This window comes from Nicotiana sylvestris, chromosome 9 (assembly GCF_000393655.2).
Source record: "Nicotiana sylvestris chromosome 9, ASM39365v2, whole genome shotgun sequence".
Taxonomy (NCBI): domain Eukaryota; kingdom Viridiplantae; phylum Streptophyta; class Magnoliopsida; order Solanales; family Solanaceae; genus Nicotiana; species Nicotiana sylvestris.
This window is the reverse complement of record NC_091065.1, coordinates 171,287,612-171,300,756: the sequence shown is the minus strand read 5'-3', so window position 1 is coordinate 171,300,756 and position 13,145 is coordinate 171,287,612. Positions and strand designations below refer to the sequence as shown.

The following is a 13,145-nucleotide window of genomic DNA, read 5'->3' as shown; positions in this document are numbered from 1 at the left end:
TGATATAACCTTAAGTTTTAAAAAAAACTCTCTTCTTTTTTTTAAATTTCGTGTTTGATTAAACAGCGCCACATGAATTGGAGAGAGAGTATTATAAGTTTTTTAAAAGGATGTTTATTATACTCTAATTTAATAATTTTTGTTGAGATTATTTTAATTAATACAGCCAATCAATGGAACGTTAGTGTTGCCTTTGTCGGTCTTTAGTTCACAAAATTTACCCAACTGTTCCACACTAAAAATCACCTCGTGGGAAGGTGCGTACAGTCGTACAAATTTGAACACATTTATACAGTCAAATAATTGACGAAAGATGCAATAAGCCCTGACACTTCACGTTCTGTAGGGTTTCCTGAGCTAAAAAAAAAGTACAATTCAATTTCAGGATATGGCCGAATCTCAGCCGATCGGAGCTCCGATAGCTGTCGCCGGAGATACGATGCTCGCTACTGTTAATAATACTCCGATTCCGGTGACTATGGAGGTAAGCACTTCAGCGACGATCGGCTCGGAGAAGCGGAAGCGAGGACGGCCGCCACGTGGACAAGCAGGGAAGCCTCCGCCGCCGAAGATTCAGCGAGTGGAGGAGGATGAAGAAGAAGATGTTTGCTTTATATGTTTCGATGGTGGTTCACTCGTGTTATGCGATCGCAAGTGAGTTAATCGTGTTGTTTTTTCCTTCTTTTTTGTGCACAAATTAGGTTTTCATTTTGCCTTCATTTCCAAATTGAGCAAAGTTGATATAGAGGATTTACCTAGCTGATCTCAATTAGTTTCTTATTGAGGCGCAGTTGATTGATTTCCAATGACTTTAAGTTATTTTTTTGTAATATCAGTGAATTTTAGGTTACTTTTCAGGTTACCTACCATTTTTATCAGATTATCAATTAATGCTGATTGACAGATTTACTTGTAATTATCTAATAAGTGATGACCTAATTGTGTAAATAGTTTTTTGCACTGTGAACTTAAACTCTTTTCCAATGAATTTAGGTTATATACATGGGCACCGGGAAGGGTAAAGAATCAGTGAACTTTAACCTGCGATAGCAGGTTACTTTGCAGATTATTTACCGTTTTATCAGATTATCAATTAATGTTGATCAAGAGATTTACCTGTAATTACCTAATAAGTAACCTGATTGTGCAAAAAATTTACACCGTCAGTGTATAGAACTTAAACTCGTTTCCAACTTCTAGCTTTTCGTACATACTGGATGCTAGTGTACTGTAATTTCTGATAAAAGTGATACTCCCTCCGCTATTAGTACTTCATAAATGGTAATTTATATATCCTTATCTTTTCCAAAATGTATTCTTAATGGTTAGGGGTTGTCCGAAGGCATACCATCCAGCTTGTATTAAGCGGGACGAGGAATTTTTCAGCTCCAACGCTAAATGGTTCTGTGGTACGTTTCCCCTTCTTCATGAACTCAAAAGAACCTACTATTTACTTTATGCTGCTGGTTATTAGCTTTTTTTCTATTTTGGCTTTTAGTTTATTCACGGGAGTTTTCGTCAATAGAGCGGAATGAATACAGAGAATTCATTTAGCTGTCCCTACTAGTTTGGGATTGAATTCTAGCTGTTTCTGTTGCGGGATTTTCGCTTCAATAGAGCAGAACAGATTTGGAGACTTCATACAATCAACTCCAACTAGTTTAGGATTGAGATGCAGTTGTTGTTGTTTATACGATTTTCTCCCAACGTTATCTTACACCGCATTTCTGAATTGTAACTTAGATTTGCATTTATTAGGTTAGTCCATGCTAATCTGCCTTCTCATTCAAGGTCAGGAATTTGCAGACCCAAGATATAACATGAAAAGAAAAATTAGAAAGTGGACACCAATTTGGAGTGGCATATGATTGGTAGATATTGAACTAGTAATAAACAGAGGGAATAGTAAATAGTTGACTAGATTGCATGAAGACTTATGATCTTGCATGACAGTAATTCATGTTGTTACGTTTATGCCCATAAAAAAAATCTGGAATAGGCCTTGTATAGATGTTGCAGCCAGTCTTAACTATTAGGTAACCCACTTCATCACCTGGTGCTTCAGCTTGATTCTTGTGCACAATAATTTGTTACTCCAGCTTTTTTAAATAGGAAAAAGTATGTTAATTTAAACATCAAAATATTCGTTCATTTTTCTATATGATGCATGAGATCAACTCTTTGTTCCTGTTCAACATTGTCCTACCAAAATCATGGACTATAAGCTTTTTGATTTAAAAAAGAGAGGATTCATGAGCTGGAAGTCTTCAAGATTTTGTAGTTGCTTGAAGTTATCTATGTCATTATTTCTATTCTGTTACTGATCACATTACCAGTTCTAGAAGGTTTGTGTGTTATAACATCACGAAAATTTCTGTCTTCAGGTTGGCATATTTGTAGTGTGTGTCAAAAGGCTTCCCACTATTTGTGCTATACTTGTACATATTCATTGTGCAAGGGATGTATAAAAAATGCTGATTACTTCTGCGTTCGACGAAACAAAGGCTTTTGCTCAATGTGCATGCGAACTATCATGCTGATTGAGAATAACGACCAAGGAAACAACGGAACGGTAAATCATATGCCCCATAATATTGACAGATTTTTTATTTTGCATGTAATAATTTCATTGCGATTCCACATATTTTGAGTAAGTTACTTCCAAGCATGGTTAGTCCGTCGGTTTATGAAAAGGAAAGAACAGTTGTAATCTTTGGGAACTGGATCTGGTTATCAGTTTAAATTACTAATTTTGCTCTCTTTTATTTTTCTTGTCATGTCTTGCATAAAGAAAGAAATCATTTAATTTGATTCTTTATGTAAAGTTTTGTTACTATCTAGTTTCATTTTCTTTATTTCAGCAAACAAAAAAAATGTTTGGCTTGGTTTTGACATTGGATGTGATTTAAATTTCTATAATACCAAAAACCTGTTCAGGTTCAAGTAGATTTTGATGACAAAGGCAGCTGGGAGTATCTATTCAAGTTGTATTGGGTATACTTGAAAGAAAAGCTCTCACTAACACTAAGTGAACTTGCTCAAGCTAAAAATCCCTGGAAGGAATCAGATAGGATACATGGGGAACTGCAATATAGTCATCATGTTACAAATGGTAAGATATTAATTGTACTAGCAACTTTATTAAAAGTTTACTCACCATGACCTAATTAGAACCTTTGTTGTGCTTATCCAGTTAAAGAACAGGGATCTACCATGGCTCAGTGCCAAATGAAGGAGAAACAAGAGGCACATGGAACTAATAGATTGGAGAAGCTAGGAAATCGAGCTACGGTTGATCAGGCATTTAAAGAACAAGGATCTATAATGGCTCAGTGCGAAATGAGTGAGAAAACAGACACTCATGGGACTAATATATTGGAGAAACTAGGAGATCGAGCTACTGTTGATCAGGCTGTGGATGGGTCTGGATCTGAAACTTCAATTGCAAGTCTCTCAACAGCAAACTCAGCATCCACTAACATCAGTGAAACGGATGAAGTGTGGCATTACCGTGACCCTACTGGTAAAACGCAAGGATCATTTTCAATGATACAGTTGAGGAAATGGAGTAAATTGGGGCTTTTCCCACTTGATATGAGGATATGGACAAATGATGAGTATGATGACTCAGTACTATTGACTGATGCACTAAATGGGCTGCTCCATAAAGCCCCTCCGGTTCATGGAAAGACATCAAGCCGGTCTCAGGAGCTTGGAGCTGCCTCTGCTGACAGAAATGTTTCTGAACGGTGTGGACGTTCTACTGGAACAGGGAGAGAATGTAGAGAAATGGAGGTACCTTGCCACCGTGCAAGTAAAGACTTAAATGGCAATGCTGAGAATGCGAGGATAGATGGGTTGTCTGCTCCATTTCCAAAATTTTTGGACTTGATGAATGGAAGTAATCCTTATTCAGACAAACTCCAACTGTGTAGCCCAGTCCCTTCGTCCCGTCATGGGGAGGTGCATGTAGCTCTTCCAAGTAAGGAAAGAGGTCATGAAAATGTGGAGCTTCACTCTGCCAGAGGTCAAGTAATTCAGGATTCCTGTGGAAGCACAATGTGCCAGATTACTGAGAGTTACAACCGTAAAGCCCAATCTAACAACCAGAGTTATGTAGGACAGTCTTCTGGACAGAATTGGGGCTCATCAACCAGTTGTAGAAGTTCAATTAACTTGGACACTGGCTTTGCTTCAGGTACCAATTCAAAAGAGTCATTTGAACAGAAAGGTAACGTGAATCTTTCAGATCGACCAAGTCCTACTGCAAATACAAGCTATGACGATATTGAAGCTCAGGCTGCTGAAAAGCTGCTTTCTTTGAGTTCAGGTGTTCCTCTTCGTGCTTCAGATATACATGATTGGTCTACTTCTACTCCTAAGTCCTATGGTGAAGCTAAAGCTGGACGGGCAGCTGAAAACAAAGCATCTGCTCCTTCTAAGCTGTCTGTGCAGGATTCAGGCCCTAGCTGGAGCAGTGGTTCTAGTCTAGCTGATGAATGTGATGGAAATACTCCAACTGCAGAACCATCTGCTGAAGAATGGGATTCCGGTCTTGTTTCCGTTTCTTCGCTAAAGCCAGCTGAAGCAGTGAGTGATCATGTTGCCACGCCCACTCCTGTCGCAGATCAACTTAATTATACCTCCCCATCTCTCCAGGTGTCAAACTTATCCAATTGGCAGGCAGCTGTTAATGAGCCTATTGAGTTCAGCACTTTGGCTGAAGAGTCGGTATCAGATCTATTGGCTGAAGTTGATGCAATGGAATCTCAAACTCAAAGCGGTATGGGTTCGCCTACTTCAGCAATGAGGTTTAGTGAGCAGATGATACCAGGTTACAAAAACTTTATTCTAGCTCTGTTTGAGGACCTGAGTCCTACGCCTGATCCTGCAAAAAGTGATGGCTTGAGCTCAAATGGAGATATAAAGTTGCCTTGTCAATCACCTGTGACAGATGAGCTAGTTGGGGCATCTCAAGCTGATGCCTTTGACCCTTTAAAGAGGTCTGATGGGAATTCATCTAATGAGCAGCGAAACAGAAACTAAGTAAGCTAATGTCTCAAGCCGATGCTTTTGACCCTTTAAAAGAGGTCAGTCAGCAAGCTGTGAGGGAGAAACTAAGTCAGCTGATGTTTACTTTACCCAAGAGGAAGCTGGGTCCAATAGGCTGCACCTTGTATGAGTCAAAAACACTAAATTTCTCAGCATTCTTAGGAGTATAGAATTGGAAGCTATGAGCACAGACTGTGTCCGTTCAGGGATACAAATTTGGGGCTGATCAGTTCGGGGATTTTCAAATGTTGGTTGGGGTACCAGCATGGAAGCTGCACAAGAAGTTCATAATTTTTGTTGTACTTTACCGGGAATCAAGTGTGGGACGTATATGGGGGAGAGTTCTGGTGCCTCGAGAAATTGGGCTCTTCAAAGAGGGGACATGGGATTTGGTAGGATTGGTTATTGTGGAGCAGGCACCCGCTGACTGGTAGTGGAGATACTCTTAGCCTACTCTGCGAAGGACAGTGATTTTGTAAATTTTATTAGTTGCAAGGAGGACGCTTCATTGTAACAGGATAAATTGTATTTAACTGAAAAATTATCAGCTAAAAAAATGGCAAAATGCGATTTTTCCCCTTAGAATCGTTATTTTAACTTTCGTTGAAATGAGGTGCTGAAAAATCTATATACATTGTAATAGGTTAATTCTGAACCAGAAGAGGTATCTGTAGATGCGAAACTGCAGTAATGATTTTGTACTCCTGCATTTATATGTACATATCGCTTATATGAGTTTGCTTGTCCCAAGACTGAATAAAGGAGGAGAGTGGAGGTTGTTTTAGGTCGACAACGGGCGTAAAACTAATCAATTTATGATGAATTTTCACTCTACAAAACTAATCAATTTATGATGAATTTTCACTCTACAAGTTTGCTTGTCCCAAGACTGAATAAAGGAGGAGAGTGGAGGTTGTTGTAGGTCGACAACGGGCGTAAAACTAATCAATTTATGATGAATTTTCACTCTACAAAACTAATCAATTTATGATAAATTTTCACTCTACAAAACTAGAATTCGAATGTGTTCACCTAGGCACTTGTTACGTTGGACATAGTGATGAAAAATGGCTAAGGGGTTTCATTGGGAATGAGAGCAAGCACAGTTGATGTTGTTACCACATTTAGAAGTACTAACATATTATGAGATAATTATCAATCAAATTAAAAATTTAAGCACTCTTTCAATATGTTTTCTTTGTCATTAATTTAAAATATGATATAAGTCAAATTAACATTATCAACTTTCATATTCAATCACACTAGTATATAAAATGAAATGAAGGAATTACATGAAACCAAACTTTTTTCTTTTTATCTTAGTATCGGTATCTCAAAACTATTACTATCTGAGTAATCTGAATTTAGGTTCTCCATTTTTTCCACTCCCATTGCTACATAAGACCAAACTTAATACTGATGGCCAATATTTAGAATAGTTCTGCAGCTCATGCCCTAGTCCGCTAAAATGACTTTATGTTTGGGAAAATTTAAAATTGTTACCGTAAATATATTCCTAATAGTTTTCGATTTTTCAGTTTTTTAAAATGAGTACTTTTTGTCAATCTTAAATTTTTAACAAAACTGCAATAGATATTGAAAACAAAACAAAGTAGTAGAAACAACAACAACAACAACCCAGTAAAATCCCACAAGTGGGGTCAGGGGAGGGTAATGTGTACGCAGACCTTACCCCTACCCCGAAGGGGTAGAGAGACTGTTTCCGAAAGACCCTCGGCTCAAGATAATAAAAAGACAAAAGGGGAGAATATTAGAATCACCACGGGGATCATAGGAAAAATAGGAACATAAAATGCAGAAGAAAAATGCACAGCAAAAACGATGGCTAGTAAATGTATCCTGCGTCGAAAATAGAAAATAGTAAGATGCGACATTGCCCCTAGCTATCTTAGACAGAAACCTACACTACTAGGCTGACAAAGGTACAAAGTAAGGCAAATTAACGCAAGACTCAACTACCTCCAAGCCTACAACTGTAATACTCGACCTCCACAACTTCCTATCAAGTGTCATGTCCTCGGAAATCTGAAGCCTCGCCATATCCTGCCTGATCATCTCTCCCCAGTACTTCTTAGGCCGCCCTCTCCCTCTTCTCGTACCTTCCACAACCAGGCGCTCACACCTCCTTACTGGAGCATCTGGGCTTCTCCTCTGTACATGCCCGAACCATCTGAGCCTCGCTTCTCGCATCTTGTCATCAATGGGAGCCACATACACCTTCTCCTGAATATCATCATTCCTAATCTTATCCATCCTGGTGTGCCCACACATCCACCTCAACATCCTCATTTCTGCTACTTTTATCTTTTGGATATGTGAGTTCTTAACAGGTTAACACTCAACCCCGTACATCATGACCGGTCTAACCACCGCTTTATAGAACTTACCTTTGAGTATCATTGGCACTCTCTTGTCACACAAGACTCCAGATGCTAACCTCCACTTCATCCATCCTACCCCAATACGGTGTGTGATATCCTCGTCGATCTCCCCTCTCCCGTGGATAACCGAACCAAGGTACTTGAAGTTGCCTCTACTTGGGATAACCTGTGACTCAAGCCTCACATCCAGGTCCACTTCTCCCGGCTCAGCGCTGAACTTACACTCGAGGTATTCCGTCTTCGTTCTGCTTAGCTTGAAACCTTTAGACTCAAGAGTCTGTCTCCAAACTTCCAATCTCTCGTTAACACCGGCTCGTGACTCATTAATCAGAACTATAATCGGCAAATAACATGCACCATGACACCTCCCCTTGAATATGGTTTGTTATCGCATCCATCACCAAGGCGAATAAGAACGGATTGAACGCAGAGCCTTGATGTAACCCCATTTCACCTGGAAAATGCTCAAAGTAGTAGAAACTGCCCTTGAAAAACTGTAACAAATTTTATATAGACCAAAAATAACAGAAACTGCACCTTCACATGTGAACTCTAATTAAATCTTTCCTTAAACCTGATAATAAGTTGGTTAAATATTTGATAGAGACACAAAGTACTCCCTTTTGAAGAAATTTAAAAGACCAATCACCAAAGCTCTATTATTGTTGAGAAATGTATATTTTTAACTACTCTCAATATTAATAATGATTAAAATACATATTTTTTTGTATAATATATATATGAGTTTTGCTAACCTACTACTTAGTTATAATAGGTTAGCATTGTATATATATATTTGAGTTCTCTAAAATACCCTTAATATATGCCACTGTTTTTCATTAATAATGGGGACACTTTCGACTTTGCACAAAGAAGCCTCCTCTCCTCCCCCCCCCCCTCCCAATCTAGCAATCTCCCGTCATCATCATCAAGCTCCGAACCTATCGTTTCAGCAAACCCTTCTTCTTCAATCTTTAGATTTTTGTTCTTTACATATCCTATAATTATTAATGTTTGGCCTTTGTGAGCACCTAATTTTTGACAATATTTAATTTTTTTTGTCATTTCTTCTATTTTTAGGGGATCTTAACGTACAAATTTTTAGCTTTGTTATACTTTTATTATAGGTTAAAAATACAAATTTTAGAAGGTGAATTATTACTATTAATATTATTTTATTTTTATTCTTATTTTTAAATAATAATAAAAAAATCCGAAAATATTAATTTTTTTTAAATTTTCGGGAGAGATTTAAAAAAATAAGAAAAAGGGAAGTATGGAATTAAAAAAAAAGAAGTAAAAGTAGGTGGAATTCTCTTTTAAAAAAGTAAAATACCTTGTTTAAAAAAAATACCTCAAAAACAGGAGCTAAATCACACCAAAAATCAAATCCAAAAGCTTCAAACTCAATTTAAAAGATAGCCCAAAATACTAGCCCGAAGAGGTCGAAGTCGAGTTCGGTTCGAAAGGTTTCCGCTCGTTGCCTCTGATTGTGGTTCATTTGCACATTAAATTTGATGGTTGTTTGCTCCATATGTATTGAATAAGATCTTCATCTATAAAAGGTTCATTCTTTTCTTAACCAATGTTTCCATTATTTTTCTTTCACCGTATTTCCTTTTGATTTGTATATTATATTTTGGTTATCTACCAACTTGAAAGATATGAACAAAAAAAATGAAGGAAGAGCATCAAGAAATAGAATTCGTGAAAGACAGAATGAGTTTCTTCAATGAGATTGTAGTTCATAGGGAAAGATAGGAAAATGTATTCAAAATGGAGAGAGAACGATGTAATAGCTTGGATCCAAATTAAAGGATGTTAAGTCAATAGCAAATTTGATACCGACATGGGTGATTAGGTCCATAATAACTCAAATCATATATTTCTTCAATAATAATTCCATATTCATAAATCATGACCTTGCAATAATCTCAAAGTAGTTTTAGGAAGAAACATAATCATGAATATTTGTAGTTTGCTTTAAATTGAATACAATCCTTTTAGAATAATCGAGGCGCGCCATGCCAAATAAAATCTCAAAACTCATGGCCCTCATTTAATTAATTTTAATCCTTAGAAATCGAGGCGTACCATTAAGTTGAATTTTTCATGGCCCTCGCAAACTTGAAAGTGCGTAGTTGCTTTAGGCGCGCTATTTTTTTTAAAAAAAAAATTAATTTCCTAAACTCGGGTGTGCATTTTATGTGACCCAAATCCAAATCTCAACAACGTTAGATAAAATGTGTCGTGAACTGCGGGTGCATTTCATGTGACGTGGTTCAATACGTGTTTTATATGACGTTGAATTTTTCCAAATTTTTTTTTAATTAAAAGCGGCTAATAAGTTAAAAATATTAATTAAAAGCGGCTAATAAGTTAAAAATATACCATAGGTTGAAACATGTTTTAAAAATCAGATAATAGGTCAATTGTAATAGTTTAAGCGACCGTGCTAGAACCACGGAATCCGAGAATACCTAACACCTTCTCCCGGGTTAACAGAATTCCCTACTCAGAATTTCTGGTTCGCAGACTTCAAAAGGAAAGTCGAAATTTCCTCGATTTGGAATTTAAAATAAATCGGTGACTTTGGACACCAAATAAACTATCCCAAGTGGCGACTCTAAATTGAATAATTAATCCCATTTCGAATAATGTCACTTAAATTGGAAAAACTCTCTTATATACCTTCGGGTGTGTAAAAAGGAGGTGTGACAGCTCTAGCGACTCTGTTGGGGATCCAAACCCAGAACTTCGGTTCAGGGTTCAAGAATTCGAGCTTAGAATAACTGTTATAGTTGGCTTGTTTTATCTGATTTTTACATGTTGAGCCTAATGTGCTAAATGCCGCTTTTACCGCTTTGATATTGTTTGGACTGTATATAAATTGCTACGAAACCCTCCTCTCTCTGAGTCTTCTAAATCATCTGGGAAGTGTGCACTTCGTGTGACTTCTTTTCTGTTAGAGTCTTATCCCAATTTTAGAACGAGGTTCGGACAAGTTGCAAAGCCGGTGAAGCTTCTGTATTCCCGGTATGCTTCCCCCCTCAGCTCGAGCTGTCCGCTCGGGTAAGCCAGGTCTAGAACAATAAACCCAGGTTTTTAAACCTAGTATAACAAGCCTCATGCCGGATCCCTAGTAGGAACGTTTGTTTGCATCATGTGCATTTGACCTTGGAGACTCAACACAGGGGTTGGGTCTGTCTAGGACAGGTGTACCCAAATAAAAAAGACCATCCTGATGCATCTTACGTGCTACTTGCGCATCTGTTTATTTCGGCTTGCATGTTGACCGGCTTCTAGAACAGAGGAAGAAAATCAAAAAAAAAAATAATAATAATAATAATAATATAGGAGTGAGAGGTAGGTATTTAGAAAATTCTGAAACTCTGCCGAAATTCTGGAAAAAAAAAAGAAGTCTCCAAATGAGCCAAAGTTTTCAACTGCCATGTTCTGTCAAAACTGGCAAACTACGCGGGTCTGATTCTCACCGGATGTGAGATACGTAGGCAAACCTCATCGGTTCCGGCCCATAATTTTCAAAAAAAAAATCCAAAAATATTTTCCTTTACTTCCTCTCTAAAAAAGTCTTTTTTTTAAACCCCAATTTTCAAAAAATCCAAAAAGAAATATTTTCCATTACTTGCTTCTTTAGAAACTAATTGTTTTTTTTAAAACAAATATATACAAAAATATTTTCTTTTACTGCTTCTTTAGACCCTAATTGTTTTTAAAAAATATATATATATACAAAAATATTTTCTTTTAATTTCTTCCAAAAATCCAAAAATATTTTCATTCTTCTTTCAAAATTGAAAAGAAAATTCAAAATTCAAAAATATTTCATTTTTTTAGAAGCATTTCTTTCATAAATTCAAAATAAAATTCCCAAAATATTTTTCTTTCTTCTTTAGAAGTTTTTTTTTCTATCGAAATTCCAAAAAAAAAACAGTAAAAGTCTAAATTAAAAAAAATCTTTCTTCTTTCGAAATTCCCAAAAAAAAAAATTGAAATCAAAAATATTTTCTTTCTTCTTTATAAGTCTTTATTGCGGAAATTAAAATATTCCAAAAAAAAAGAGTTAGTTTATTTACTTTATTTTTTGTCTTCCCGAACTACGCTAGTTTGATTCTCACCGGATGTGGGATATGTAGGCAACCCCCATCGGGTCCAACTTCATTTTTGTAAAAATAGTCCAAAAAGAACAAAAAATTTTGTTTTGATTGTAAATAAGAAGGTGATGTTATTCTTGTCTAAAATAGTTGAATGTCCCCAAAAGGGCGCCGGAAGGCCGTTTTTGCAAGAACAACCACCTTTAGTAGTTTTTTTTAAGTTTTTGGCCGTTTAGCAAACACAACCTTAAAATTTTCTTTCCCGAAGTGCTGAAAGGCCGTATTTGCAAAGCCGGATTTTTTATGAAATTTAAAAAAAAAAATAGTGATAACCTTTTCTTGAGTCAAAATGAGTCATAACCTTTTAAATTAAATCACCCTAATAAATGTGCAGGATGAGCACAGATGAAAACAAACCCTTCGCAGCTCTTGAAGAGATCCCCTTACAGCTCCACATGTGGTGGAATGACCTAGGAAAAGGTAGCCGAGGAACTGTGATAAAAGTTTTGGGTGGTCTTGTCGGACTTTTTAACATCAAGCCAAGATTGGACGTGATTGAAGCCTTGATACCTTTTTGGGATCCGACTCGCAATGTGTTTCGCTTTTCTGATTTTGAGCTCACACCCACGCTAGAGGAAATTGCGGGTTACGTTGGCCTTAGCGAAAACCTTAGAAGTTGGTACCCTGTGTCACCGAGACCAGTATCGCCTCACAAGTTTCTGGATATGTTGAGTATTAGCCGGGATATTCAGGATGAGAATTTATCTGGAGGGTTTTGCACTTTCCAGTTCCTGTACCAACGCTATGGCAATCCCCAAGGTTTCGAAGCACCGAATACTGGTCTGACCCATGCCAGAAATAAAGATAAATGGGAGGCAAGGCGGGGTTTGGTTTTTATAGTAGCATTCTTGGGTGTTATAATATGTCCGCGAAAAGACGGCAACATAGAATTGGGCCTCGTGGGAATGGTTGATGTCGCAATCAAGAAAGCTAATGGCACATTAGTTCCCCTGATCTTATCTGAGATTTACCGAGCTTTGACCATCTGTCGAGAAGGGGGAAAATTCTTCCAAGGCTGCAACTTACTACTACAATTGTGGATACTGGAACATCTCTGCCACCGTGTCGGGTATATGAACAACGGCATGACCAGTTTGGATTGCATCAAAGAATTTGAAAGGCGAGTGGCGGGGGTTGAATTTCCAGAGGGTACCGAAGCTTGGTTTGCCCACTTGAGTTCTTTAACTTCGGATAAAATTGAGTGGACGTTTGGATGGCTCCCTGCCACCGAAGTCATATGCATGTCAGCTAAAGTGTGCTACTTTCTCCTAATGGGCATCCGGAGCATCCAGTCATATACTCCTCACAGGGTTTTGCGCCAACTAGGAAGATTTCAAACCGTCCCCCATGACGAAGATTTGAGTGTACATGTCGTCGAATTGGGCCCAAAGGCTGTATTTCCAGAAGGAAGAGTTCGCCAAGTTTGGAATGAGTGCAGATTTCTCGAACCCAAGACTATGGTGCGGGATCTAGCTAGAGGTGAGGTGGACCCCAATTATATGGTTTGGTTTGGCAA

General features: G+C 37.6%; 1 protein-coding gene across 1 annotated transcript; it reads left to right on the top strand.

Annotated features, from left to right (window-relative positions):
* Positions 1-302: 302 nt before the first annotated feature.
* Positions 303-5,787, top strand: LOC104210030 (zinc finger CCCH domain-containing protein 44). Its single transcript, XM_009758827.2, has 5 exons — positions 303-654; positions 1,330-1,409; positions 2,385-2,572; positions 2,938-3,112; positions 3,194-5,787. The coding sequence occupies exons 1-5, from the start codon at positions 389-391 to the stop codon at positions 5,044-5,046; spliced, it is 2,562 nt and encodes an 853-aa protein (XP_009757129.1). The 5' UTR covers positions 303-388; the 3' UTR covers positions 5,047-5,787.
* The last annotated feature ends 7,358 nt before the right edge of the window (positions 5,788-13,145 follow it).